A 25,938-nucleotide genomic window follows, 5' to 3' on the forward strand; every position below is an offset into this window, starting at 1 on the left:
ATATATATATATATATATATATATATATATATATATATATATAGAGAGAGAGAGAGAGAGAGATATCACGATTTTAAATAACTTGAAAGGATTTGAACCAGTATGTCATCATATGGCTGCATCAGGGACCTTTAATGAAGGAGATTGATTGTTCATATTTCTCCAGTTCCTGGTGTCGAGCCACTGACTCACTGTGACACGACAGGATGTGCTCGACTTCCCCTTCAGCCAATCAATTGGAAGGGTCGATGATAATTTTACACTCAAAAGGCGAATAATAGAGGAGCTGCGGTGACACAAATTTGCGGCTACACCTCCTGACACACACCTAATTCCCCCGAGGTTGACTGTTCTTTTCTGTTGCTCTGTCACATTCTTTCCTGCAGACAAAATATCCTCTATAAACACAAAATAATCAATAAAGTTAAGTGACATTGTGTATGTAGGTTTTCTTATGTTTACTGACAGGATAAATTGTTAGATCTATTGAAGAATTTTGATGCCAAGTGCTCTCACTCAGCATGTGCTGTTAATCTTGTGACCGTGAAGAGGATCGTAAGAGTTTTAGGAAATGAATTGTGTGAAGGACATTATGAATTATTTAGTGATTTGAATGCAGCCCCTGAACATGATATGGCATCATTTATCTTACAGCTCATAAAACCACATCCAGTTTAGATCAATGACAGATAATCCTAATGTACTGCAAGTGGTCTATGAAACATACATGACGCTTCTCTTCTTATCAGCTATGTTTGTTTGTATGTGTGTGTGTGTGTATGTGTGTGTGTGTGTACCTGTCCCCATGATCCAGTAAGCCACTGAGCACAAGGCTGGACATTACATGACTGGATGTTGCTGGGCTGAAGGTCCCTGTTGCATCGCTCCTCCTCTGGACAGGCAACTATACGCTGCTGCTCACCTCCTCCACACACCTCAGAGCACTGAACAACACACACACACACACGCACGATCTTGAATTTATGGGACTTAATCTCAGCATTGACTTGAACAGCAGAGGAAACACTTAAGAGATCTCCAACTTTTTTTTTTTCTCAATGTTTCAGATGTATTTTTTGTAACATTACAAGACGCCGTTAGTTGTCTGTTAATTTTGGCGCCACACAAACATCAAGTTCCTGAGGCACCGTACAGAAAATCCATACAACGTGACATTTACTCTTTCATGTTACATCATTGCTGGTTTATTCAGCTGAAAGGACAGATTGTTCTCAAATCTCCCACTTGTTTGTGAGTTCATATAGTTGTGGGAAGCTCTGAGGGCTGCGTGACAGCAAGCTTTTCACTGCCATACATCACCAAATCCATCCGTTATTCTTCTCAGGACAACTACAGTATCTTTAAAGGCCTATTATGCTTTTTGTCTTGTTCCTTTCCAACAGAAGCTCCTCTCCCCCGGAAAACACTGCTCCAGTTTTTTTGTATTTACACATTACATTTCCATCAACTATGCCTAGCTGCTAGTTACGAGCTGCTAGGCATAGTTCTTATGTTCTTACTAAATCACGTAAGAACTGATTTAGCACAGCTATTGGAAAAACACCTTATCTGGCAATGTTAAACAAAGTAAAATAATTCCTTTTATCTAGATCTGCACCAAAAATTAAAGGGGTCTGTTCTGGGCCGAGACCCATCCTCCATCTAAGTTTCTTGGAAATCTGTTCAGATGTTCTTGTGTAATCCTGCTGACAAACCAACAGAACCAACAAACTAACACAAAACAGACACGGGTGAAAAATAACTGCTTGTCACAGGTTAAAAAAGTCCAGAACACTTCAACTTCCTTGCTTCTATTCGTTTGTGTGTCTGTTTGTGCAGCACTGATGCTGCTGTGTGGAGCGTCCTTCAATCTTGTGAAAAACGTGTATAAATCCAAGCTATTATTATTATCATCATTATTCGGCACATTGGTTTTCATTCAGCACTGTGATGAACAGAAGCAGTAACAACCAGGAAAACAGGAAGAAATGCATTCAGAAATCTATTCATTATAAAAGATACAGACTGCTTTGACAAATGTGCGCAGTAAACTGTACTGACAGGTGTCGACCCCAACAATATTTCATTTTAGAATACAAAGTGCAAGCTTTGACGAGAATTTCTACAGTGCAGAAAAAACACTGATTCAAAATGGGAGGACGGTGAAATTGACTTAAATGGAGCTTTTTTTTTTACAAATACAGATACACAATTCAATACTTTGTTTCCATCCACTCTATCCTATTCAGAAAGCAGAGAAGACACCAGTGCATTTTCCAGAGTCTCTCTCATTATTTTGCGTATGACTCACCTGACCCCAGGAGGAGGTGTACCAGTTGAGACACGGCTGAAGGTTACAGGGCATCTGGCTTTGTGGCCTGGAGGACATGGCCCTGCAGTGGAAAGGTCGTAGTTGCCTCTGATCCCTCATGTCAAAACACTGGACCTCTCGTGATTTGACGCCGCCTTCACAATTCTTGGTGCACTGAGAGAAGACGCGGCATGATTGATATTCCAACACCATGAGCTACGACTTTGTGGTGAGTCTACAGGGACTGGTCAGACTGTGTGGTTTTTCATGGGTTTAATTTTTAGTTCTGTATCCTGAATATTTAGATTAAGATTAACATAATTAGCATGCTAAACATTAAACACGCGCAGAAAACTGTACGGCTGACACGGACAGGAATGTTTTTTTTGCAGGTATGTGTTCAGAAACCAAATTACAGCCAGAGGATCATAAAAGTCATTTCTTCCAGAGGGGAACATGAATGTCTTCACCAAGTTTCATGACGATCAAACTCAGATTTGTCAAGGCTTTTTAATCAAAACTACAACTGTCATCCTCATGGTGGCGCTAGACAAAATCTCCATTTACACAGCCTTTTCAGGACAGTCCTGTTGCACCTTATTCCGCCTCACCGTTCTGTATAAAAGGTGCAAAAGTGGAATCGGGGGGTCATTGTCCTTCCGCCTCTGAGTGGGCATAGGCGGTGGTAACAGTGCAGAATCGATGTCTGTTCAGTAACCTGGCAAACATTTTGATGACATGCAATACGTGCGACCCGCAACCGAGGGGATTTTAAAAGCTACTAGCAGCAGTTAGCAACTAATGGAAAGAAAAACAGCAACTAAAAATGCCTGCAGAAGCAGAAACAGGGATGGTAAATGATTATCATCATTATCATGTGTTATGCCCTTGTTATTACCAAGAAAGCGTACATGGCACATCGATCTCGGAACAGATGGTGTTGTGTAATAAGTTACCACCTTTTTTGTTTGTGAAACGATTGGCATGCAATCCAAATAGCATGCAGGGGGGCGGCCTTAAAAGAAACAAAGCCAGTGTAATGAAAGGTTTTCATTACAATGGGGTTGTGCAATCTCTATGCAAGAGGGGCTAAAGTTAGGGGATCGAAGTTGTCACTCGTTTATCCTCTGCGGAAGATAAGTGTCCATGCGAAATTTCACAGCAATCCATTTGACAGTTTCTGAGATATTTCAGTCTGGATCAAAGTCGTGGACTGACCGATACTGCTATATGCAGTCTAGGGAGAGATGGCTGAAAAACCATATTCATACAAAAGTTTGTGTCATAACTGGATTCTAAAATAACACCCGTTTGGTGCACGTGCACAAAACCCAGCGATTTTTCATTGTAAAAAAACGCTGATTGTGGGACTACAATATCACAGGTGGTCTCACCTTACTCCATTCCTCAACCTTCCATGTGGAGCAGGGGCGAAGGTAACATCGCTGGGCCGGCGCGGGCCTCTTGGCAGGATTACAGTCGGAGTCTGATCCAGAACTGCAAGCCAGAGTCCTCCAGATGGCCCCGAGACCACAGCTGGTGGAGCACTGCCGATCACACAAGAATACTGCTAACAAATTGCGATTTGAGGATTAGATGTACAAACAGTTTACTGATAATGCAAATGATGTGCAGCTCTATGAACTGTTGTGCTAATTACAGTCAGGCTTGGAGCATTTTCATGTAAATAAATGCAAATTCCTTAAATCTCCTGCACAGCACAGCAGGGGTGAGAGTAGAAGCATCCGTCTGTTAAAATGTGCCAAAAAAAAAGCTTTGTGTAAACTGGCATTAGCTGTGTTAGCTCGAGGTTAAATGGTGTCTCCAAAGAACAAGGTTTACTGTGTGCATGAACCAAAACTAGAGGTTGTGCCTGCAAATAATGAGAAATAAAAAAAACATGATTCGTCCTGCAGTAAAACACCAGAATATGTGATCAGTGCAGACTCACAGCGCTCCAGTTGCTGGCGACCCAGTATGCAGCTGTGGTGACTTGTGTGGAGGCTGAAGTTTGGACAGATGTCGGCACTGGAATTGGCCACAGGGCAGGTGGATGTGTTGGCAAAGTGGGCACAGCGGGCGCCTGTGAGTCCAGGTGCGGTGCTGCTATTGTACTGTGATGACCAGTGGCAGGATCACTGTCACTGCTGCTCCTCAGCATTGTGTGAACGACTATTTCATTGTAGTCAAAATCAGCTGAATCAAAGGACGGAGCTCGGGAAGTGGGATCAGTTCCAGTTCTGTCAGTGAAGACGGGATCTGTCTGCAGGACACCAGCAGGAGGAGGCTGCGTGGCAACTTCCAGGTTCATAGGAGGTATAATTTCTGTTCCAGTTAGTGAGTCATCAGACGGTTGTGGGTTACCTGAGGTTAGTGGAAAGGGAACAGGGAGAGGAGTGGATTTCTGAGGAGCAGGAAGTGAGGTTGCGCTGAGGTCAAGGTCGGTATCCCATGATTTCTGAATATTATTGTATACTGTGTTAAAATCAGTCGGATTCTTTTCCACATCCTCTAATGTGAACGCAAATATTGTTGCCTGACTTGTTGTGTGAGGTATTTCTGACTCACTCTCGTCCACTGACGTCAGCTCTGGTTTCTCTGCACCTTCTTGTTCTGAGGAGATATCTGTCCCTGTTGTGCTTCTGTCAATGTAACTGTGCTCATAATCATCATGTCCCTCTGTCTCCTGAGCACTTGTTGTAGCAACAACAACATGAATAGTGGTTTGATTTCCAGGAGTTGGAGCAGCCTGTTGTGGAGTCACAGTGACATCCTCAGTAAGATCTTCTTCCTCGCTGAAACTGTCATAGTTATTTTCATCCTCCTCCACATTTTGCCCCAATTTCACATCCTGTGCAGGCTCCTGTGTAGTGACAACCAGACTAGGCATTGTGCTAATGTCATGCCTCTCTTTTAGTGGTGGTGGATGCTGAGTTGTATGCAGTGATGGGGAGCGAGTGGTCGACACAGGCAGAAGGTAATCCTCAGAAAGGAAGTCATCGCCACTGTCCTCCATATTGTCTAGGTTTTGGCTCACTGGCTCGTCAGCCGTGGCCTTTGAAATGACAGAAGTAGCCGAGGGAGCTTTAGTAGTTTCCATGTTTCCTGTCACACTGTGCGTTGGCTCGGCCTCCTGTTGATTGTCGAATGAGTGACTCTCCCCTGACTCTTTCTCATCACTCTCAAAGTCATCCGACAGGTCTTCATGGAAGTTAATAAAGTTGTAGTCATAGTAAAAATCATCAACTTGAACGTTGTTTTCCGAAGAGCGATCAATATTTTCGATGTTATTGTGATAGTCAAAATCTCCCTCAACAATGTTATTAAGGTCGTTGTGGTTTCTCGGCTGGGCTCTGGTGGTGCTGAACTTGGGAGCACCGACAACTATGGAGTTAATCTCATTGAGCACCTCTTTGCTCGACCAGCCACTTCCTGACCAGTCGATGCCGAAATTATCCACAACTTGTGGACAGTCCTGGACGTAGCAGGTGGCGACAGCGAGGGGCTTCTTCTGGGGCTCACAGTCGACGCCTGTGTTTCTGGAGCAGGTCACGTTACGGCGACGTACTCCACTTCCACAACTTTGTGAGCACTGCACAGAAAAAAAGATTCAACATCTGATCATGAGTGGGCCCAACTTATGCTTTTACAATTCCCTTAGAATTGATGGTATAATTAGAACAGATAGTACATTTTCAATAAATTAGCAAAACTGAATTGTAATTTCCAGCCCAAGCTGCTTGTGTACGCAATCCTAATCCTGCTGAGAGGAAGAAGGCTGATCATCCTCTGGACTGTGGTTACAACCACAGGTTGATGTACTGTACCGCCTATGAACTGTCAGTTTATTATCAACTTTCATCATACGGACCAAACAAAATGACGAGTACAAACCAAATACCAAACACACTCCACATTCAAAAACCACAGAAACCGGAGCAGACAGAGATATACACACTGAGGGCTCAGCCTGAACATAGAAAACATACAACAAACAATGTGCCATCTGGATATCACACAGCAGGACCTTCTCTAGACCCACTGTGTGCCACTTTAAACTCCACTTTTGTATTGCGAAGAAAGTCTTGTGACACATTCTGTTGCTGTTCAAATGAAGAGATGCACGACAGAAGAACCGGAAGATAATGACAATCTCCCTGCCAGACTGCCAGATAATTTAACTTTGAGAAAGACCTTTTTCAGAAAATGCGAAATTAGCTCTTTAGAATTTCTGGTGACAATTTGCATTTTAATTTCCTGTCAAATCAGCACAATTTCTCCCAAACCAGAACCTAATTTTCCAACTCAGACTCACCTTTGACCAGGTGCCAGGGCTCCAGTCAGCGGGGCAGGGGATGTGTGTGTTGCAGGAGGACACTGACTCAGGTTTGGGCATGTGTTTGCACTCGCCTGGCTGCAGGGCTTTCTGCTCATCAGCACTCACTGCCTGGATGCAGAGCACCGTCCTTTTAGTCTGTCCAGATCTCCCACAGCTCGCCGAGCATTTCTGCCACTCTCCGAGCCACCAGCTGCACAAAGAGATGCAAAAGTTCATGATTGAATTGTCCACTTATGTTGGAAAATTACAATATTATATAGCTGTGGAAATGCCGAGGACTGACACAGACACACATTTCGGTGGCTGGGTTATAAATTGCCATTGCCATTTTGCAGAAACTCAAGCTACACTTTGGTGCAACACAATGTGTGCGAGGACAAATGTCTGAAGAGTGGTGACTGTCATGTCAGCCCTCATGTGAAGATGTTACGTGTTCGAAATTACCTCAATTTGTTCAATTCAAAGAAACATCAAAAGAAGTGCCGCCTGAATGAAGCTTTTCTGGTGAAGACAACTCATTTTATCCTTCATAAGGTCTGTCCTCGTCCTCCAGAGTGCTTCGTTGAAGCTCCTTACACAATGTTCCCGATAATGCTTTGCTGCCAGACGTTTAGAAAATAGCACTTTCAAACAGGTTTGGTAAACTGGGAGCACGACAGCAGCTAGTTCACGTTTCCTTACACGCTCTACTCTTGCATACTGCATATACTGTATTAAATCATACATACCAGAATGCAATCGTTTGAAAGCAGTTTTACAAAGTGTTCCTGAGCCCATGTAGTGACATCCTTTATACAATCCAGTGATTCACAATGTGGTGAACCTCGCCTCACCCTTATGAACGACTGAGGATGCTCCTTTCATGCCCAATCATGATACTGTCACTGTTATCACTGAACCTGTGTACCAGCTGTCCCAGTCTTTTGTTGCTCCTGTCCCAACTTTCTTTGAAACATGTCGCTGGCAACAAATTAAGAATAAGCACATATTTACAAAAATCAGTGAAGTTGATGAGGTACAACGGTAAATAAATGTATTTGAGCTGTTTTCAATTGAGTATCTTTCAAGTCATGCAAACGATCACATTCTGTTTGATTTTATCAACATGTTAATAGCTGGAACACTGCAAAGGTGTTTCTTGCTAAATTGGGACTATACAGTTACACAGGGCTCCCAATGCTTCCAGGGGCTGTATGCTGAAATCAAACTGTGATGTGAGTGCACTGCTAAACAGACAGCTGACTGAACAACGGTGCGTCTGTCAGCAGTATGGAGAACACTGTGTTGTGGCTGCTCAGGGCTAGGTGACAGTCCTTAAAGGTGCAGTATGCAAGATTTTAGTTGAAAACACACACAAATGAACTAAAATTGTGAACAGAATGTGAGGAAATAAAAGTTTGATGCTAGCATGCTAACCAGCTAGCCCTGGCCTGTCCCAATCCGAAGCTCCTGTGTTAGCGGTGTAAACATCGACACCCTGAGCTCCAGTTCAGGGCTGCAAACTGCATGGCTAATGGTGCTAACACCAGCTACGTATGGCAGCGATTGGCAGCGACAGCACCAATATGCTGCCACCTATTTGTACAGCAGCAAAATACAAAGTTATTATGAGAAACGTGGCTCTGAAGTGCATTTGGACTTGGTGCCATGTTGCCATGAATAATTAAGCACAACAAATGAAAATGAGTCTTATTCAATGGAGAACCTTTTCATTAGATTATCAGTAGGTTAAAATAAATCAGGAGATGAGTGTTTATTTTTCGACTCTCTGAATCCTTGAGAACATTCTGATCAAACCCCTCATGAAGGCTGTAATTCCTGCTGCAGTGAGACCAAAAGGTACTTGGATGTAGCAGATAAAGACTGAGGTCCTGTTCAATACAATACAGTACAGTCATTGTGTTCCAGCCTGTTCGCCCACATTAATGTTTAGTGATTTTAATCTATGTATTGTTATTTTAAACAACTATCACAACACAAGTTTAAAGACAAATTAACTTACATGAGCAGTTCTCTTTTATCTTTGAATAAGAATACACTGAAGCCTATACGGTCTATTGGTTAAGGCCTGCTCATTACATTAGACTTTAGACTTTAATTCATCCCACATCAGGGAAATTCACTTGTCACAGAAGCAGGTAGACAGACAGACAGACATACAGACATATGATAAGTTAAAGACCTAGAATACTAAAAATAATAAAAAAAGATTTATATTGGAGAGAAAAGATAAAATCTAGAAATACTATACGTTATGTGCATTATATACATTATGCTCTTATGTAAAAATAAATACATTCATTAAAAGGGTTTGGATCTCCACCACCACCAAAGTTTGACCAAATAGGGGTCCAGACACAGCATTTGCCATAGTGCCCCCAAAAAGCTAATAAAAAGCACTGGTAAACTGGTTGATAGGATTCTTTGCTTCAGTTCACACTATGAGGATAAGTGTTTACTCCAAGACCTGAACAGCCTGTGTCTTTATCCCCAGTGTGTGTCTGTGAATACTGCAGCTGTCATTCTGTAAATGATGTCTGGGAGCTACACTCACATGGCTGGACACGGCTCCTTGTTACAGCTGGTTTGGTTATCGTCAGGTCGGGTTGAGGGGTCACAGAGGTGCTCCTCCACGATCCCAGTTGTCTTTTCCACACAATGAACAATCTGCCTCTGAACACCTGGAATACCAGCAGGAGGAGAGAGGAGAGATTTTGAGATTAGGCACACGAACATGGCTCCCAGCTGCTTCTCAGTCAGAGTAATATATGTCCAGTACCTGGAGGGCACCTGGTGAACCACTGACAGACACCTGGTGAGCCACTGACAGACACCTGGTGAACCACTGACAGACACCTGGTGAACCACTGACAGACACCTGGTGAGCCACTGACAGACACCTGGTGAGCCACTGACAGACACCTGGTGAGCCACTGACAGACACCTGGTGAACCACTGACAGACACCTGGTGAACCACTGACAGACACCTGGTGAGCCACTGACAGGTGGTTGTGAAGCAAAAAACATTCTGGAGATGACTGAATGGCTGATTACAAAAATCAGGACCCATCTTAACGTTCTTTTTAATGTTCAAATTGGCAAAGTTAAAATAAAGTCGATAATTTAATACACATTTCTGTTAAGTATAATCTAATATAAGTACTAAAAGTACTAGTATAGTATACTAAAACAATAGTTGGTGGAGCTGTAACAATTAGTTGATTAATTGATTAGTTGATCAAAAGAAAATTAGTTGACAACTATTTCTTTTAGGGGTTAGGGTTAGGGTTAGGGTTCTTTATATCTGTAGAAATGTTTTGTCTCTTTTTTGGCAAATAAATGACCCTCAAAATACAAATGTAGGGAGGCGGAGAGACACTCAGTGAACATAACTGTAACTATTAACTACTTGATTCCTCTGGAAAAGTGAACAAAAATGTATCTTCCCTGGATTATTTAGACAATATTTTCGGATTTGTATTATAAAACACGATAACACAATGTCAATAGTCCATTTTTTTTAACTGACGGTTACCGTGACTACAGCAATATAATGACACCCATAATTTCTATAACAATTTTCTTATTGTTTCTTTTTTCAAGGGACCCATAGTCCAATGAGAAACATTTGCAGGTTGCAGCTTCTTCGCTACTTTTCTTTGCTTTTTTCTTTTTGTTTTTCTTATTCTTTGGGTTTTGGATATGGTTGGACAGCAGACACAGTCTGAAGACGTCACTTTGGTAAACTGCCATGAGCATTTTTCACAAGTGAACAAACTGTGTTGTCAGTGAAGGGGAAGTAAATATTGAATGACCGACCGCCTGAAGTAGGGTAGTACGCTACATATCTGACATTTAAACTCAACTCAAAACCAGAGCTGTGTCCACTTCTACGTGTACATGTTTAATGTATTTTGGGCATTTTTGTATAGTGTAATGTAAATCTGTATATTGTTATATCACCTGCTAAGTTATGTAAATGAGCACTCTTGCTAAATTCAGCATGTTTACATTGTGTATTTTATACTGAGTTGTATTAGCCTGCTCTGTCCCGGCCAAACAAATAAATTACATTAAAATATAAATGGAAATATATTTTTTGCGTTTTATAGACTAAATGATTGATCCTGAAGATAAATGATTATGAAAATAATGGCTGCAGCCCCTCTAGACAGACAGAAATATACTTCTGTATCTTTCTGTACAGTCAAACATCGATGTGTCAGGCTGCAGTACACAAAAGGACTCGTCTCCTACGGCTCTGACAGATTCAACTCCACCTGTGATGGCTCCTTCTATTATTACTCTCACCCCCGTGGGGGGTATATCCATCTGGAGACAACCTCGCTGCAGCCTCAGATCAGGGCCACAATGCAAATCTGTTAGCTAATTTACACCTTCAAAGTCCTCTCGAAAAAAACAGGCCAGCTATGTTAAGACTGAGAGTTAGGTGGAGACAAAAGGAAAAAAAGGAAAAACAATCAAAGCCATGTTTGTAGATTACATGATGTTTTTGTCTAAATTCAACAACTACTGGAATAAACAATGTTTGAGATATTTATATTTAATGCAGGTTTTGTCAATTGATGTGCTGAATTTAAAGTGGTACAAAGAGCCTCGACATTAATAATAATATCCTGGTTTTATGAAGCGCCTTCCAAGGGACCCAAGGACACATTAACAGAATAGATAGAAAATGAAGCCGCAGATTATGTTAAATTATACACATGCTTGAGCAAAGCAAGTAGCCGTTATGCTGCCCACCATAAACATAAGGCTTTTATTTAAAAGAGGCACGAGGTGACACGTCCTCCACATCACTGCCGGAGTGAACAGCAGCACACTATTTGTTGTTTCACGTTTGCTTCTTCTCTGTTATTGGCACCTAAATAATTTCTGATAATATTTTCATCAGGATAATCTTGGAATCAGGACAGCTGACATCCGGTGTAGAAGTTTATATTAAAGGGGCACTATGTAGTTTTGGGGGGAGACAAATATTTACAATATTAATGAGGTAATAATACAAACTATTATATTAAATATATTGAAATATTTATCTTTTCCATTACTGAATGAAAATAAGGTCCCAGAACACTGTTTGAAGATGGAAAGGTGCCAGCGTCCGCCACATAAAAACAAAATTAAACAGTATAAACAGTTTGTTTATTCAGTCATGAAAACAAAGAGAGTTTGTTTAGGCGTAAAAAAAAATCATCTTCCTCTTCTGAATAAAATGTCTCCCTCAAAAACTACATAGTGGTCCTTAAATTTGTGTACAGTATTCATTAAAACAAAAAAAATGTCCAAATCAGGGGATACAGAACGATGAGGCCCGTCGTCTGCAGCATCAATTTATTTTTGCTCATCAGATTTCAGAGATGTTGGCCTCCTCATTCTGTTGACGTCAACTGACCTCCTGCTGTGTTTGCAGAGGTAACAGCTGCAGTTGACCTCTGCACCTCCATCTTCGAACATTTTATATTTTTCATTTATGAAAGCTAGAAGAACAAACCAGCAAGGCCAACAGTCTCCATCTTTGTCCTCTGTGTTTACTCAGTCCCTTCACATGTGCTTCTTTTCGACCCCCAAAGCTAAACTTCTTCTGTACTCACGGCGGCTGTGACTCACGGGTAGAGTCAGCGTCTTGATATCGGAAGGTTGCCGGTTTGATTCTCCTGGTATGCATGTTGAAGTGTCCTTGTATGTATGTATGTATGAATTACTGAAACTGAGGGGGGCTACACTATCAGACTGTCACCTCTTACAGTACAAACAGGTATAAAGACCTCACTCCAGGACCTACACATATTAGCCAGTGGCACTCGTCTTCACAGAGGGACAGGAATGTGATACTCGGCTGCTGGACACTCTGCCCCGCCATTTCACAATCATCATGCCCCAGATCGTACATTCACTATTTACACAACATGGGCTCTAGACGTGAAAATGAAAACTGCATGGGACCAAGAAGCAATAAAATATCTTGGAATATTATTACCAAAAGATATAACCACAACTAAAAAAATAAACTATGACCCACTTATAAACAAAAATAAATAATAAAAGCAGATATTGCAAGATGGAACTCAAATCCATTTATGAGTTTAACACAAAGAATAGAATCAATTAAAATGAACATCCTTCCTAGGATTTTGTATTTGTTTCAAGCTCTCCCCATCGAAATTAATTCCCAACAATTTAATGAGTGGGACAAAACTCTCTCGAGATTCATCTGGCAAGGATAAAAAACGAGAGTAAGATTTAAAACGTTGCAACTTCCCAAAAAAGAGGGTGGAACGGCAGTCCCACATTTAAGAAATTACTTTTACTCAACTCAGATCAGGCCATTATTAAATTTATGTAATCAGGAATATAGCGCAAGATGGAAGGATATAGAAAAGACCTTAATTAAGGATTCCCCAATACAAGCAGTGTTAGGTAATAGGGAAATAAAACAAACAATAAGTAAACTAAAAAACCCATGGCTGAAGTTCCAACTTAAAATCTGGAACACAATCAAAACAGATTATAAATTACTGGATAAATTATGGATCATCAGATGGATCGCATATGATCCTGACTTCAAACCAAACCAATTAGACCCCAGATTTAAAACCTGGACAAGCATAGGGATCTCAACATTCTACTCACTTACAAATAAAGGAATACTAAAAGACTTCCAAACGCTAAGGAGAGAATTCTCCTTAGAACAGCAGGACTTTTACAGATTCTTGCAACTTTGTAATTATTTTGATAAATGCAACAAAACACTCCCCGTAGACATGGAAGATGCAATATTAAAAGAATTCTTGAGGTCATACTCAAACGAATCAATTAAAGGCGCCATCTCAAGGTTGTACAGAGGCCTCCTAACAAAAAAAACACACACTACAGAATATATAAAAAATAAAAGGGAAAAAGAAGGACAACTTGATATAACCAAAGAAGAATGGCTTAACTATTGCGAAATTCTGTGGAGATGCACAAGTGCACACACATGGAGGGAATTTGCGTGGAAGCGTTTGATAAGATTTTTTACTACTCCAAAGAGGAAAATTCATTACACAGGGAAAGACCCCATATGCTGGAGAGGATGTGGAGGTCGAGATGCAAATCATTGGCATATATTTTGGAAATGCCCCGGATTGCAGAATTTTTGGTCAGAGGTTCATAAAACAATGGAGGAGATATTTCATATAAAGATACCCAACCAATTTGAAACCTTTATCTTAGGCAAATCAGATTTTATTACTGGAAACACTAATAGATATCTTTTTATAATCATGGTAACTGTAGCTAAGAAAAATATCACTAGACACTGGCTGCACCCCGAACCTCCTACAGTGAGAGAATGGATGGACACGATTGACGACATATTTCGAATGGAAAAAATCACACACTCACTTAATCTACAGATGGTCAGATTTAATAAAATATGGTCAAAGTGGATCTCCTTTGTTGAAAAAAGACGACCTAACCAAAGAGACACAACAGACTGATCCTTATTAAACAACAAAACATTGGGGTTTTTCCTTATCTGAACACACAAAAAGAATATAGGCCTACTACTGCTAGTTCAATCTCCCATATGTGTTGATATTCTCTAATCAACTTGTGTTTATCTAATATACATCCCAGTTCTTATGTTCTTCTGTTCTATTGAAGTTAACTATTACCCATCCCTTCCCTCTTTCAGAAAGGAGGGAGGGGAAGAGGGGGAAAAAAGGGAAAAAAAATAAATAAAAAAAATAAATTATATCTGGATGATTAAGGTTATCTCTTTATTACTATTATTATTTTTCCCTTGCTGGTATTGTGCCATATCTTAACTAATAATTTATTGTTAGGGGGTAATTTAAAAAAGAAAAGAAAAAGCACTACAGAGTTAATAATACAGTATTAGACATGTGACTACCAAATGTCAACTGTCTGGGTTTTGTTTCTGTCGTTTTGGTTTTAAAAAGAAAAAGGGTAAAAATCATATTTGTAAGATTATGATTGTCTTTTATTTTCATTTATATATTTTTTTTTATTTTTATTTTTCTCATTGCTGGTATTATGCTATATCTTAGCTAAATATTTTTGTTTTTGTTTAGGGGGTTAAAAAAAGTGGCTGGAAAGTGACTACCAAATGTCTACTGGATTTTTGTTTCTGTCTTTTTGGCTTAAGAAAAAGGGGGGTGGGGGGGGACAAAAACAAAAACAATTGGTTTTCACCTGTGTATCACAGGTGTGTTCATCGTGGTACCTAACATGTCGTACCCGCTCTTCAGTTAGGCTGTGGTTTAAGTGGAGTAGTAAAACCGTTCTCTACTTTTGAGAGTGATAAATTGTTCTGTGAGGTTCTGACAACACTCAATACGCCAATGTTTGACTTTGTTCTTTTGACAAACATTTACTTCCTTTAACAAGTGTACTGGATCCTTCAAATGTGTACTGTACCTTGCATCGAATAAAAATTGTAAATAAAAAAAAAAAAAAGAAAATGAAAACTGCAACTGGGGGGCATTCCAAATATTAAACTGAATAAGTGCAGTTACATTTATGTCAGCAATCAGCCAATAAGGAAAGCTGGTCATCAGAGTACAAGTCAAAGACACCAGTTGAGTGTGCTCGATAACACTGCGAGTGATTCAACAAGTTCCACCTGTCATATCGTCTTTGAAAATGTCTTTGAACGCACCGTATTGAATGCTAGTTTGATTGGTCTAATCTTGGTCTCATCCAGGGGGACAAGCCTTCGAATCACATTCGTCCAGCAGTACGAGGCATTTTTTCATTTCATTCACACTGTGAGGCACAAATTGATCTCTGAGATTCATCACCCAGCTCAGAATAGACCTTGATCTAATGAAAAGAGAGATAAGAGAGCACCAGCTCAGACTGAGTGTGGACACTTACTCACGACGGAGTAATATATATATAACATATATTCAAAAAATAGACGCAGCCACAAATATTTGTGTACCACAAAAAGGTTGTATTTCAAAGAAGTAATCACAAATGTAATCGTTTTTGTTGCAATGAAATGTAATTTAAGACTTTCTCAAATGTACTGGGCTGGGCTGTAATCTATTTTATCTATATTCATTTTTTGTATCCTGATTTCGCAATCCAGATTACATGTATTCTGTCACTACCCAACACTGAGGTCCAACAGATTTTAACTTGCTTCTCTCACCTGTCCCACAGGTAACACTGCACTCAGTCCATGAGCCGTATTTCCAGAAGTATCCTGACGCAGGCAAACTGTTGTCCTCAGAAACATTTTGACTGATTGTGTACTCGTACCGCACACCTGGATTGGTCTCCTGAAAGAGAAGCTGTAACACAAAAGACAATTTCTGACAAATTCTGAAATATATCAAGAAAAACTATCAGCCCTTCTGGCAAAATATCCCCAGGAACTAACTCACAAACTAAAAATCTCTTTTGTCCTGTTTCTGTGGGCAACAATGAAGAAAGGATTAAAAAGCAACAGCTTCAACTGAGAGAGCAGTTTGATGAACAACCGCAGCGGTAGAACAGTAGAGTCTCAAACTGAAGCTGCACTGAGTGCTTTTGGTTATTTTCCTTCTCTACTGGGAGTCTTCACTGAAAAAATAAGGTTATATATATGAAACAATTTGTTTTTTCCTGCATTAAAGGAGACATATTATGTTCAGGTTCAAATTAGTTTTATTTCATTCTGTCTGAAACTGTTCTAGTTTGACCTTTCTAACTTTCAAGATCTTTTACATGCACAAGGGCACATTTAAAAAGACAGGCATTATCTATGTGCTGACACTGATGAAGGTGGTTTAACTTCTTTATATAGTTTATATTTAGATTGGTTTTCACCTTGAAGATCAAATAAATGTATCGATTTTTTCTGTTCTGATTATATTTTCATTCTGCAAAGTAGCTAGTAACTGAAGATTTCAAACAAATGTAGTAAAACAGGGCAGTTAAAAAAATTGTACTTCAGTACTTCAAAAAGTACTTCAGTAAATGCATTTAGTTATTTTCCACCACTAGATATCAGAATATACGACATTGTGGGAGGAGCTTGTTATAGGTAAGGAGCCAAAACTAGAACTTTGTTAACCTTAATTAAGGTTTTAATTAAGCTTGTTTTGTTTGAAAGCTTTTGTTACACTGTTTTTTTTGTTGTTGTTTTTTTCATTTTTACATGTTTGAAATACAGATCCATCAATCCATCCGTCAGTGGGTCAGTGGGTCAGTGGGTCGGTCAGTCATACCTGAATCCACAGTGGTTCCATAGTGGGCCCTGGAGACGTCAGATTCTCCAGGTGCCCCGTCCTCTCGTAGGTGAACACTGTCCCTGCTGCCTTGTACTCTCCATTCCACTGAATCGTCCAGCCGCCGTTCAGAAAATACTTGTTGGGGTTGTCACTTCGTAGCGCCAGGAAGTTCCCAGCTTCAGCCACCTCCTCAATGCGAATGTCCCATGCTCCCTCTGGGATCAGTCCGATGTCTACATAACCTGGAGGACATTTAATGCAAGTTAAAAATACAAGGTCACCAGATTTCTATGTATTGTTACTTTCTATCCTAACTATGTCATGCTACTAAACCTTATTAAAGCCTGCTGCTGCTGATCCAAGTCAGAGACTTACCAAGTCAGAGACTTACCAAGTCCTTCGCTCTCCTCAAACGTTCTCCTCACAGTCGTGCAGGTGGAGCTGTTTCCGTTACACACCCCACAGCGGTCCTCCACAGCGTTAGACCCAATCACATAGTCACAGCCTACATTCTGTACATAAAGTCCACAAGACATCATCAAGAAAAAACCTGACAGTTATTGAAAAGCAAGATTAGATAACAGACATTATGCAACAGCAGAGAACTGTTTTCTCATGATAAATGATCTCGCTATCCCAACAAAGTTGTTTATTATCCAGATATTACCAAATTAATAACTCATCATCTTCAGATAACGGCATAAAAAAGTAGTTGCAAGGCTTCTGTCAAACACAGGTTTAGCCTTTTTGTATTACAGGGATCACTGGAAACACAAAAATGGGGCAGGTAAGATGGAAAATGTGGCTGCCTGACAAAAATGTCACAAAATGTCATGAAATCAGAGCCCAGAGTCTATGATGCTGTCCACTCGGTATCCAAACAGTGTCGGTATCAGTGACTGGCATTTTGGCCCGGGGTGATAGGCAAGAACAGGCAGATAACAGCCACGCCGTTTGCCCTATCGATAAGCTCATTTTTATTCAGAATGTCAAATGTACGAGACTCACCTGAAGTGAAAACAAAGTGAGAGTCAACTCAATACACTGCATCGCTAATAAGGCAGTGGTGCAGTGAAATGATGCAGAGATATGCAAGCAGAATTTCCCTTACGGATACAAGTGTGGAATAATCGATGAGTTTTGTGTTCAGGACAGGAAACATACGAGGAGACAACAAAGACAACACAGTGATAGAATAGTGGGAACATTGTTGATACCTGACAGATGCCGTTGATGCACATGTCTCTGCTTTTGTTGCCTTCGTAGCATGGCGTCCCGTCGGTGACGGCATCCCGCATCTTCTCAGAGAAATGTTCGTTTACAGGACGGCAGTGCAGTTCACATGGACTCACTAGAAGAAATCAGAGACCCAAAGGAAAGAGGGAACAAAGGTTTGAGAGAGCTGAACTCTGAGCAATAGCAGCAAAAGGTATTCTCTTTAAGTTTGCCTGTCACAGCCTGTATCTAGTTAAAAGGGACAGTTAACCCCAAAATCAATTAACCATCCGTCATTACCTATAGTGCTATTTATCCATCTAGATTTTTTGCTACTGTTTCATGTAGGAACTATTTTCTCTCCGTGTCACTGCACAGAAGGAAACATGCACCTACTCATGAACGAGTGACTCATAAACATTACAGGCGTCCTCCATTCATGAGTAAACGCACCTTCCCTCTGCACAGTGATATGGTTGCTGGGGTATTTCAGATTTAAAGAAAACAGTGATTATGATTTCTGTAAAGAGACTTGCTGCTGAGTTTTCCAAACGTTTATTTGTGGTGCTTTGAGCAGCACGAGCTAAGTGCCATCTAGCTGTGATTGTCCACATCCCAGCAACTCGCACCAAAAATATTCTAGATGCATTAATGGCACTATAGGCATGAGGAAATAAATATGCAGCTCACCTCTGCTGACGACTGCTTCCCACTTATAGAGCTTGCCCTTGTACGGCATTGTGTTGAAGTGACTGCACTGGAGGTCTCTGAAGGTGGGCAGCTCATGGAGACACGCTGCAGTGTGACAGATCTTGTACCTCCGTCGCTCTCCCAGACAATACCTCCCTCTGTGTTTCGGACTGTAAGACGGTAAAACATATTTGGATATTTCAGCACCGATATTTCTGATATTTGGAACAACTACCTGAGTAATCTACCTGCTTATCTCGCATGTCACAATAACTGTAGATCAAGTTCACACTGCATCAGGTCCAAAGGCTGTCTGGTGTGTAGAAATCAACGTATTAACACTGAGAATGGAAAACTAGCTGTTAAATCCACAATAAACTTGGAGCTGTGCTGATGTCTTTCCTCTGACTGCTCTGTGATTGTTGTATGATGTATGTATGTGAATATAAAGCTTGTTCTCTCAGTGAGCCTGTTTGACTGAAAGAGATATCTATTTGAGCCACTATCTTAACTTTGTTCATGATATTAAAATGGTACGATGCTAAGATTACAAGATAACATTCTGTGAGCAACATCCCACATGTTAAAGGTGAAAAGTGAAACTTATGAAGAGTACAGTAGCAGATTACATCATAGATTCTGTGGCCTCTTGACGGCAGGCGACAGGTAGATCCAATGTGTGAATTAAGTTACCACCTGATGCTCCTCTCATTTTGCAAACGTCAATCATTATCTGTCCATGTTTTTCCCAAAGAAGGTTCATCTCTCCATGTGCACCTGATCGACTTCACTACATCACACAGCATGAGGATATTTTCAATTACTAACTGTTAATAAGATGTTTTTTCTTCTTGTCAAGACGAGGTACATTTCAGATTCACTTCAATTTAAATGTAAGTGTTTTGTGCTGAGAGGTAAATCTTACATTGGGTTATCACAGTCTCTGTGGGCGCTCTGGACTCCGGACCCACACGTCCTCGAACAGGCCGACCAATCGCTCCATGATGCCCAGCCACCATTTACACTCGCTGGCTCGTATCCAGCTTTGACACACTCTCCACTGAGACACCACTGGTAAAACAAGAGAGCACATTTTACATCATTAAAGGCACGCTAACATATAGCTTCATCTTTTTCTATTGTCCGTATTTTGATACAGCACATGTCTCTAAATGTCACATGTAGATTCTTTCTTTTCACTTTCAAAGACATGATTTGTTGTGTACATTTCATTGTTAAACCATATCCTGGATTAATTTCTTTTTCTCTTTTTTTTCTACTCCTGCATATCGGCTCAGTGATTTTTAAAACCCTGGTTTCCTGCAGTTATATATAATGAAAGTCTACCTCTGACGTTTCAGGAGAATGAAGAGCGGTGCTATTACTTATAACGAACGCTAACTCTTTAATTAGTTTATTTGTAGTTAAATTAGTCTTCCTGTTAAAGGTAAGGATTTTAACATTCACAATATCAATGAGGTAATGATACAAACTCAGACGTATTCATTTTTTCCATAAGTGAATAAACAAGCTGTTGGTCCCAGAACACTGATTGATCGTTGCAGGGTCTGCCACATGTAAACAAATTAAAACAGTAGGCCTATGTGGTGCAATATGTCCCCACAGGATTATTTGGTCCTTGAAAATCACCATACCAATACTAAGACTGGAAACCGGCTCTTAAACTTTATGCTTAACATAAGGTGAACAATTTCATTCAGCCTGAAGGGTTGGACCAGCTGATACCTTTCACTAATTTTAAGGTTGTGTATGTTATATATTCATTGTTTCCCACACATTCATTTATTTGTGGCTATCCGCCACAATATCAATATTGGCTGCCACATATTGATTTTCTATTTTTGGAGCTGCGTCCCGTTCTCGCTCACTCAAGACAGCCCCCCGTCAGTGAATAGCATGATGTTATATACTCTGATACAGTGGATGGCACTGTGGTTTTGAGTCCGCTGGTAAAACCAATGAAGAAGAGGAGGAGGACTATATAACGCAGTTGGCTTGACATAACTTCCTCTGCAAAGAAGACGGCTGGCCTCATCGTCCAGATCAAGCCCCAACAAAGAGCTCCAGGCCTTGAAGCCGTTTTTTGTCGTGGCCAAGCCGTGTGATTACATCTTCATGTGATGCACTGGGGACTTTTTCCCACAAGCTAACATTGTGAAAGACGCATCTGTATAATGGTTATAAAAGCCTCACAATCCCACAAAATGACTTGTTTAATTGTCAGAATTTGGGCCATTCACTTTAATAAAATGGAGAGTCTAGAAGAGCCACCCAATTATGTTTTATCCCCATCCAAGTTAGCTCGGCGCTAACTGGAAATTAGACGACTCAGTTGGCGGAAGTCTCGAGTGCCCATGCTCTATGGCACCCAGCAGGACAGCCACCGCCACAATTAAAATCTGATTCTGTGGGAAACACTGATATTTATATATTAAGCAGTTTCATAAAACATCAGACAGAGGGTGAACAGAGGTGCTGCAGCACTGGGCAGTACGGGAAACATCAGTTTTTGTTTTTGTTAAATAATATGTTCATTATATGTAGATTATACTGTATATGCACAGATTTTTGGTCTGTATTGTCCTGTGTACACGAGCACCTGTTTGCTGTCATTGGGCCATGCTGTATAAATGAAGGCTACATGAGTGAAATCTATTTCAGTGCTACTTCTAAGATTAAAGAAACAAAACCAGGCAAAAAGGTCAGACACCGATCTAATCCCAACATTTTTGCAGGGTCGGGGTCTGTCAGAGTCCTGTTTCTGCACGTTGACCCCCCTGAGGGAAACTGCAAAGACTCCCATGAGTCTCCCTGACCCCTCTGGAAATCAACCACTGCAGCTGTCAAGTACAGAATCTGGATTCTCATCACAACCCCCATGTCTCTTATGCTCATGCAACGCAAGACTCACCTTGTCCGGACCACAACTGGTTCCATCCACAGCCCCGTCCAGCTTTGAGTGGCAGGTCGTTCCCACAGTGCACCACAGAGTGCTGCATACATTCTGGGAAAGCAGAGAGAGATCAATGTATTACCTCAACCTGCTTGCCTGCTTTTCAAACATACACTTATTTCCCCAAGGCATTCTAAGTATGGAAGCAAAAATGGTGCATACTCTGTTCCCCACTCAGACATGCAGTGCATACACTGCATAATGAATTTGACCCAAAATAAACGAGAGCAGAGTTTGGTGAATACTCCATCTTGAAACTTTCATGTAGTTCATATACGTGCATTGTACATGTTCATTTGTTTATGTTCTCATCTGTCAATACAGAGTTCAAGTATCATTAATACTGATGGCTGAAGCGTACCCTCACTCTGCCTGTTTCTTGCTTTGTGTGATAGAATGCAGTATGTTTGGTGACAGCCTTGGCAATTCTGAATCAGCAGACCAATAAGGAGATGTTCATTACCAACAGGAGTAAAATCTGTGTGTGTGAAGACTGATAATACCAAAGGTCAATGTGCTGCATATAAAACAGCCCCTGGCTGATGATTCTGACAGGCTAAGCCTATTTCTGCTGCTGTTGTTTGACATTTGTGATGATTGTGTGGAGGACATTTTCCATTTTAGTCAAATTCATCAGCATGGGGATAAAGATGATTTTTGAGATGCAAACTATTTTAGCATTTGAACTTTCAGAATGCAATTTTTGAGCAATATATAGCTTCTCTCAAGTGATATCCTGCCCCTTGCAAGCGCAGACAAAGATTAAGGAAGAGAGCAGAGATGTTAGGGAGACATACAGTATTGATTCTCAATGTAGAGGTTAACTGAAACGGAAAGGTCTCAGTGACTGAACATTAAACTCCACAGCAGCTTTGAAAGACTGGTGCTTCTAAAAAGAGCAGATCTGAGTCACAACCTGGATCTGAGTCTCCTTGGCTTTCCAGATGGCTACCTGAGCCCATGCAAGGAGATTTATCAGGACCTGACAGCCTCCTCTGCTGGCTGCATCTCACACAATAAACAGACAGATCAATAGAGAAACATTCCCAAATACCCAAACCGACCAAGTATTGAGCAGCTTATATAATTCCTCTAACTAAGGACACTGCAGGCATCTCCACTGTTTCGACAAACTGCAGCCCTTCTATAAGCACACATCCACACGGCTGTACGACTGTTTAGGAAGCACAAGAAGCAAACACATGCCTTGTGTGACAATGCTGCACTTGGATGATAGGTCACAATTCACAAGCTAGACCTCGAACAACACTCATAGATGTGCTGCACGTGTTCTGTTGACAAAAGAAGTATTATCTCCAGCATGGAACAACAGCCTGACCAGAAATGTAAGAAACTATGAAGTCAACAACAACGACGGCAAAAACGACAACAGCTGAATAAGGAGGAGGTTTTGCAAAAAAACTGAATTGAAGTAGGATCCAGTTAAAAAACTAAAAAAGTAAAAAAAAAAACAAAAAAGGTTGAAGTATAAGTTTTGAGCAGTTTTGTTCAGAAAGAGATCACACATAAAGAAAAGGTGTTTCTGTTGCGTGTTGTTACTTTGAACTTGTCCACTACACAGTATTTTGTGCCTTCCTGCACTTTCATGGTGGATCACTGATATGGAAAACCAGCTGTGGAACGTTGCTTCTGCTTCTATACTTCTACTCCACTACATTTCAGACTTTCTACTTCACTACATTTGTTTGAAAGCATTAGTTGATAGTAACTTTGCAGATTACAGTTTTAAATATTGCTTGTGATCAGTAACGGAAAGTACTGTACTTGAGTGCAATTTTAAGTTACTTGTATTTTACTTCAGCATTTCCACTTTCTACTTCCACCCCACTGCATTGTCTGACAGCTGTAGTTACTAGTTACCCTACAGACTACACTGTTTCTTACCCTTCAATGCTCCATGTTTCTCAAACGCTGCATCAGAACCAAAGTACTGCATTTTTAAATTAATTCATTTGATCAGCAAATAGAAAAACAAAAAAAATCACTGATTCCAATAACCAGAAATATGCTAAATACAGTGCCTTGCAAAAGTATTCACCCGCCCTTGAACTTTTCCACATTTTGTCAAGTTTTCACTGCAAATGCTAATGTATTTTATTGAGATTCAATGTGATAGACCAACACAAAGTGATGCATAATAGTGAAGTGGAAGGAAAATAATACTTGGTTTAAATTTTTTTTACAAATAAAAAACAAAAAAGTGCGGTGTTGCAGAAGTATTAACCCCCCTTTACTCTGATACCCTTAAATACAATCCAGTGTAACCAGTTGCCCTCAGAAATCACCTAATTAGTAAATGGAGTCCACCTGTGTGTAATCTAATCTCAGTGTAAATACAGCTGTTCTGTGAAAGACGGAGGTTTGCTAGAGAACATTAGTGAACAAACTGCATCATGAAGCCCAAGGAACACACCAGACAGGTCAGGGATAAAGTTGTGGAGAAGTTTAAACCATGATTAGGATATGAAAAAATATCCCAAGCTTTGAACATCTCACAGAGCACTGTTCAATCCATCACCTGAAAATGGAAAGAGTATGGCACAACTGCAAACATACCAAGACATGGCCGTCCACCTAAACTGACGGGCAAGGAGAGCATTGATCAAAGAAGCAGCCAAGAGGCCCATGATAACTCTGGAGGAGCTGCAGAGATCACCAGCTCAGGTGGGAGAATCTGTCCACAGGACAACTATTAGTCATGCACTCCACAAATCAGGCCTTTATGGAAGAGTGGCAAGAAGAGAGCCATTGTTGAAACACAACCATGTGGGGGGCACATCAAACATGTGGAGGAAAGTGCTCTCGTCAGATGAGACCAAAATTGACTTGATTTTTGGCCTAAATGCAAAACGCTATGAGTGGCAGAAAACTAACACTGCACATCACCCTGAACACACCATCCCCACCGTGAAACATGGTGGTGGCAGCACCATGCTGTGGGGATGCTTTTCTTCAGCAGGGACAGGGAAGCTGGTCTGAGTTGATGGAAAAATGAATGGAGCCAAATACAGGACAATCTTGGAAGAAAACCTGTCAGAGTCTGCAAAAGACTTGAGACTGGGGCGGAGTTTCACCTTCCAGCAGGACAACGAGCCTGAACATACAGCCAGAGTCACAATGGAATGGTTTAGATCAAAGCATATTCATGTGTTAGAATGGCACAGTCAAAGTCCAGACCTAAATCCAAATGAGAATCTCTGGCAAGACTTGAAAATTGCAGTTCACAAACACTCTCCATCCAATCAGACTAAGTTTGTGTTGGTCTATCACATAAAATCCCAATAAAATACATTTACATTTGTGGTTAAAACGTGACAAAATGTGGAAAAGTTCAAGGGGGGTGAATACTTTTGCAAGGCACTGTATATCAGATACACACATATATATATACATATACACATATGTTTAAGTTTGAATGAGCTTAAACATCTAAAGTGGCAAAATGACACATGTACAATAATATTAGTCCAAAAACATCAGATATAATAGTAAAACATTACCTGCACAAAGAGTACTTTTACTTTTAATACATTTAACTGATAATCCTCGCGTACTGTCACTTAAGTTAGGGTTTAAATCCAGTGTGTGCGACTTTAGTACTTTTACTTACTATGAACTAATGGTGCCAAACTGTTCTTCCAGCACTGTAGAAAACAACATTTCACGTAGGAGAAATTAGTCATTTAGTCTTAGAGGCACGCACCCTGCAATCTGATGAGAAAACACTGATTCTTAACATTATTATGTTTTGTTACAAGACACCACAGGCAGCTGGTAACCGTGCATAAAAAAGAAGCTAAACATTCTTAACAATGTGCCTGGACTGAAAAAAAATTGTAGATTTTCAGAGCAGCAGGCTGTTGATTTTGTAAATCTGTGAGCATCCCACTGTTTTTCTATCCCGGGGGCTCGCTTGTAAAACTTGTGCACGTTGTTACACTCAGTGTTTATTAGGACACTTGGTTGCTGGTGGAAAAATGCGTGTGTGGTCTCTGTCGGTCCTGTCTTTTGCTGCAGTTGCTGCTCTGGCCTGTTAGTCTGCATTGTATATCTGCTCCCAGCCACAATACACAAGCAGTCTAACAAACACACAGCTGTGAAAGCTCAGAGGATTTAATCGAACATACACGGCACAGGAAA

General features: G+C 40.6%; 1 protein-coding gene across 1 annotated transcript in view; it reads right to left on the minus strand.

Annotated features, from left to right (window-relative positions):
* Nucleotides 1-25,938, minus strand: part of adamts7 (a disintegrin-like and metallopeptidase (reprolysin type) with thrombospondin type 1 motif, 7) — a 92,310-nt gene that overhangs the window by 24,023 nt on the left and 42,349 nt on the right. Inside the window, exons 10-22 of the mRNA XM_030414292.1 lie at nucleotides 21,736-21,828; nucleotides 19,729-19,874; nucleotides 18,804-18,973; nucleotides 18,116-18,249; nucleotides 17,290-17,410; nucleotides 16,896-17,140; nucleotides 15,836-15,977; nucleotides 9,205-9,331; nucleotides 6,627-6,840; nucleotides 4,263-5,903; nucleotides 3,706-3,858; nucleotides 2,312-2,485; nucleotides 798-944 (exon numbers count right to left, since the gene is read on the minus strand). Coding sequence (XP_030270152.1) covers nucleotides 798-944; nucleotides 2,312-2,485; nucleotides 3,706-3,858; nucleotides 4,263-5,903; nucleotides 6,627-6,840; nucleotides 9,205-9,331; nucleotides 15,836-15,977; nucleotides 16,896-17,140; nucleotides 17,290-17,410; nucleotides 18,116-18,249; nucleotides 18,804-18,973; nucleotides 19,729-19,874; nucleotides 21,736-21,828 — 3,507 coding nt within the window. The remainder of the gene's footprint in view (nucleotides 1-797; nucleotides 945-2,311; nucleotides 2,486-3,705; nucleotides 3,859-4,262; nucleotides 5,904-6,626; nucleotides 6,841-9,204; nucleotides 9,332-15,835; nucleotides 15,978-16,895; nucleotides 17,141-17,289; nucleotides 17,411-18,115; nucleotides 18,250-18,803; nucleotides 18,974-19,728; nucleotides 19,875-21,735; nucleotides 21,829-25,938) is intronic.

The sequence above is a fragment of the Sparus aurata genome, chromosome 4 (assembly GCF_900880675.1).
Source record: "Sparus aurata chromosome 4, fSpaAur1.1, whole genome shotgun sequence".
Lineage (NCBI taxonomy): Eukaryota > Metazoa > Chordata > Actinopteri > Spariformes > Sparidae > Sparus > Sparus aurata.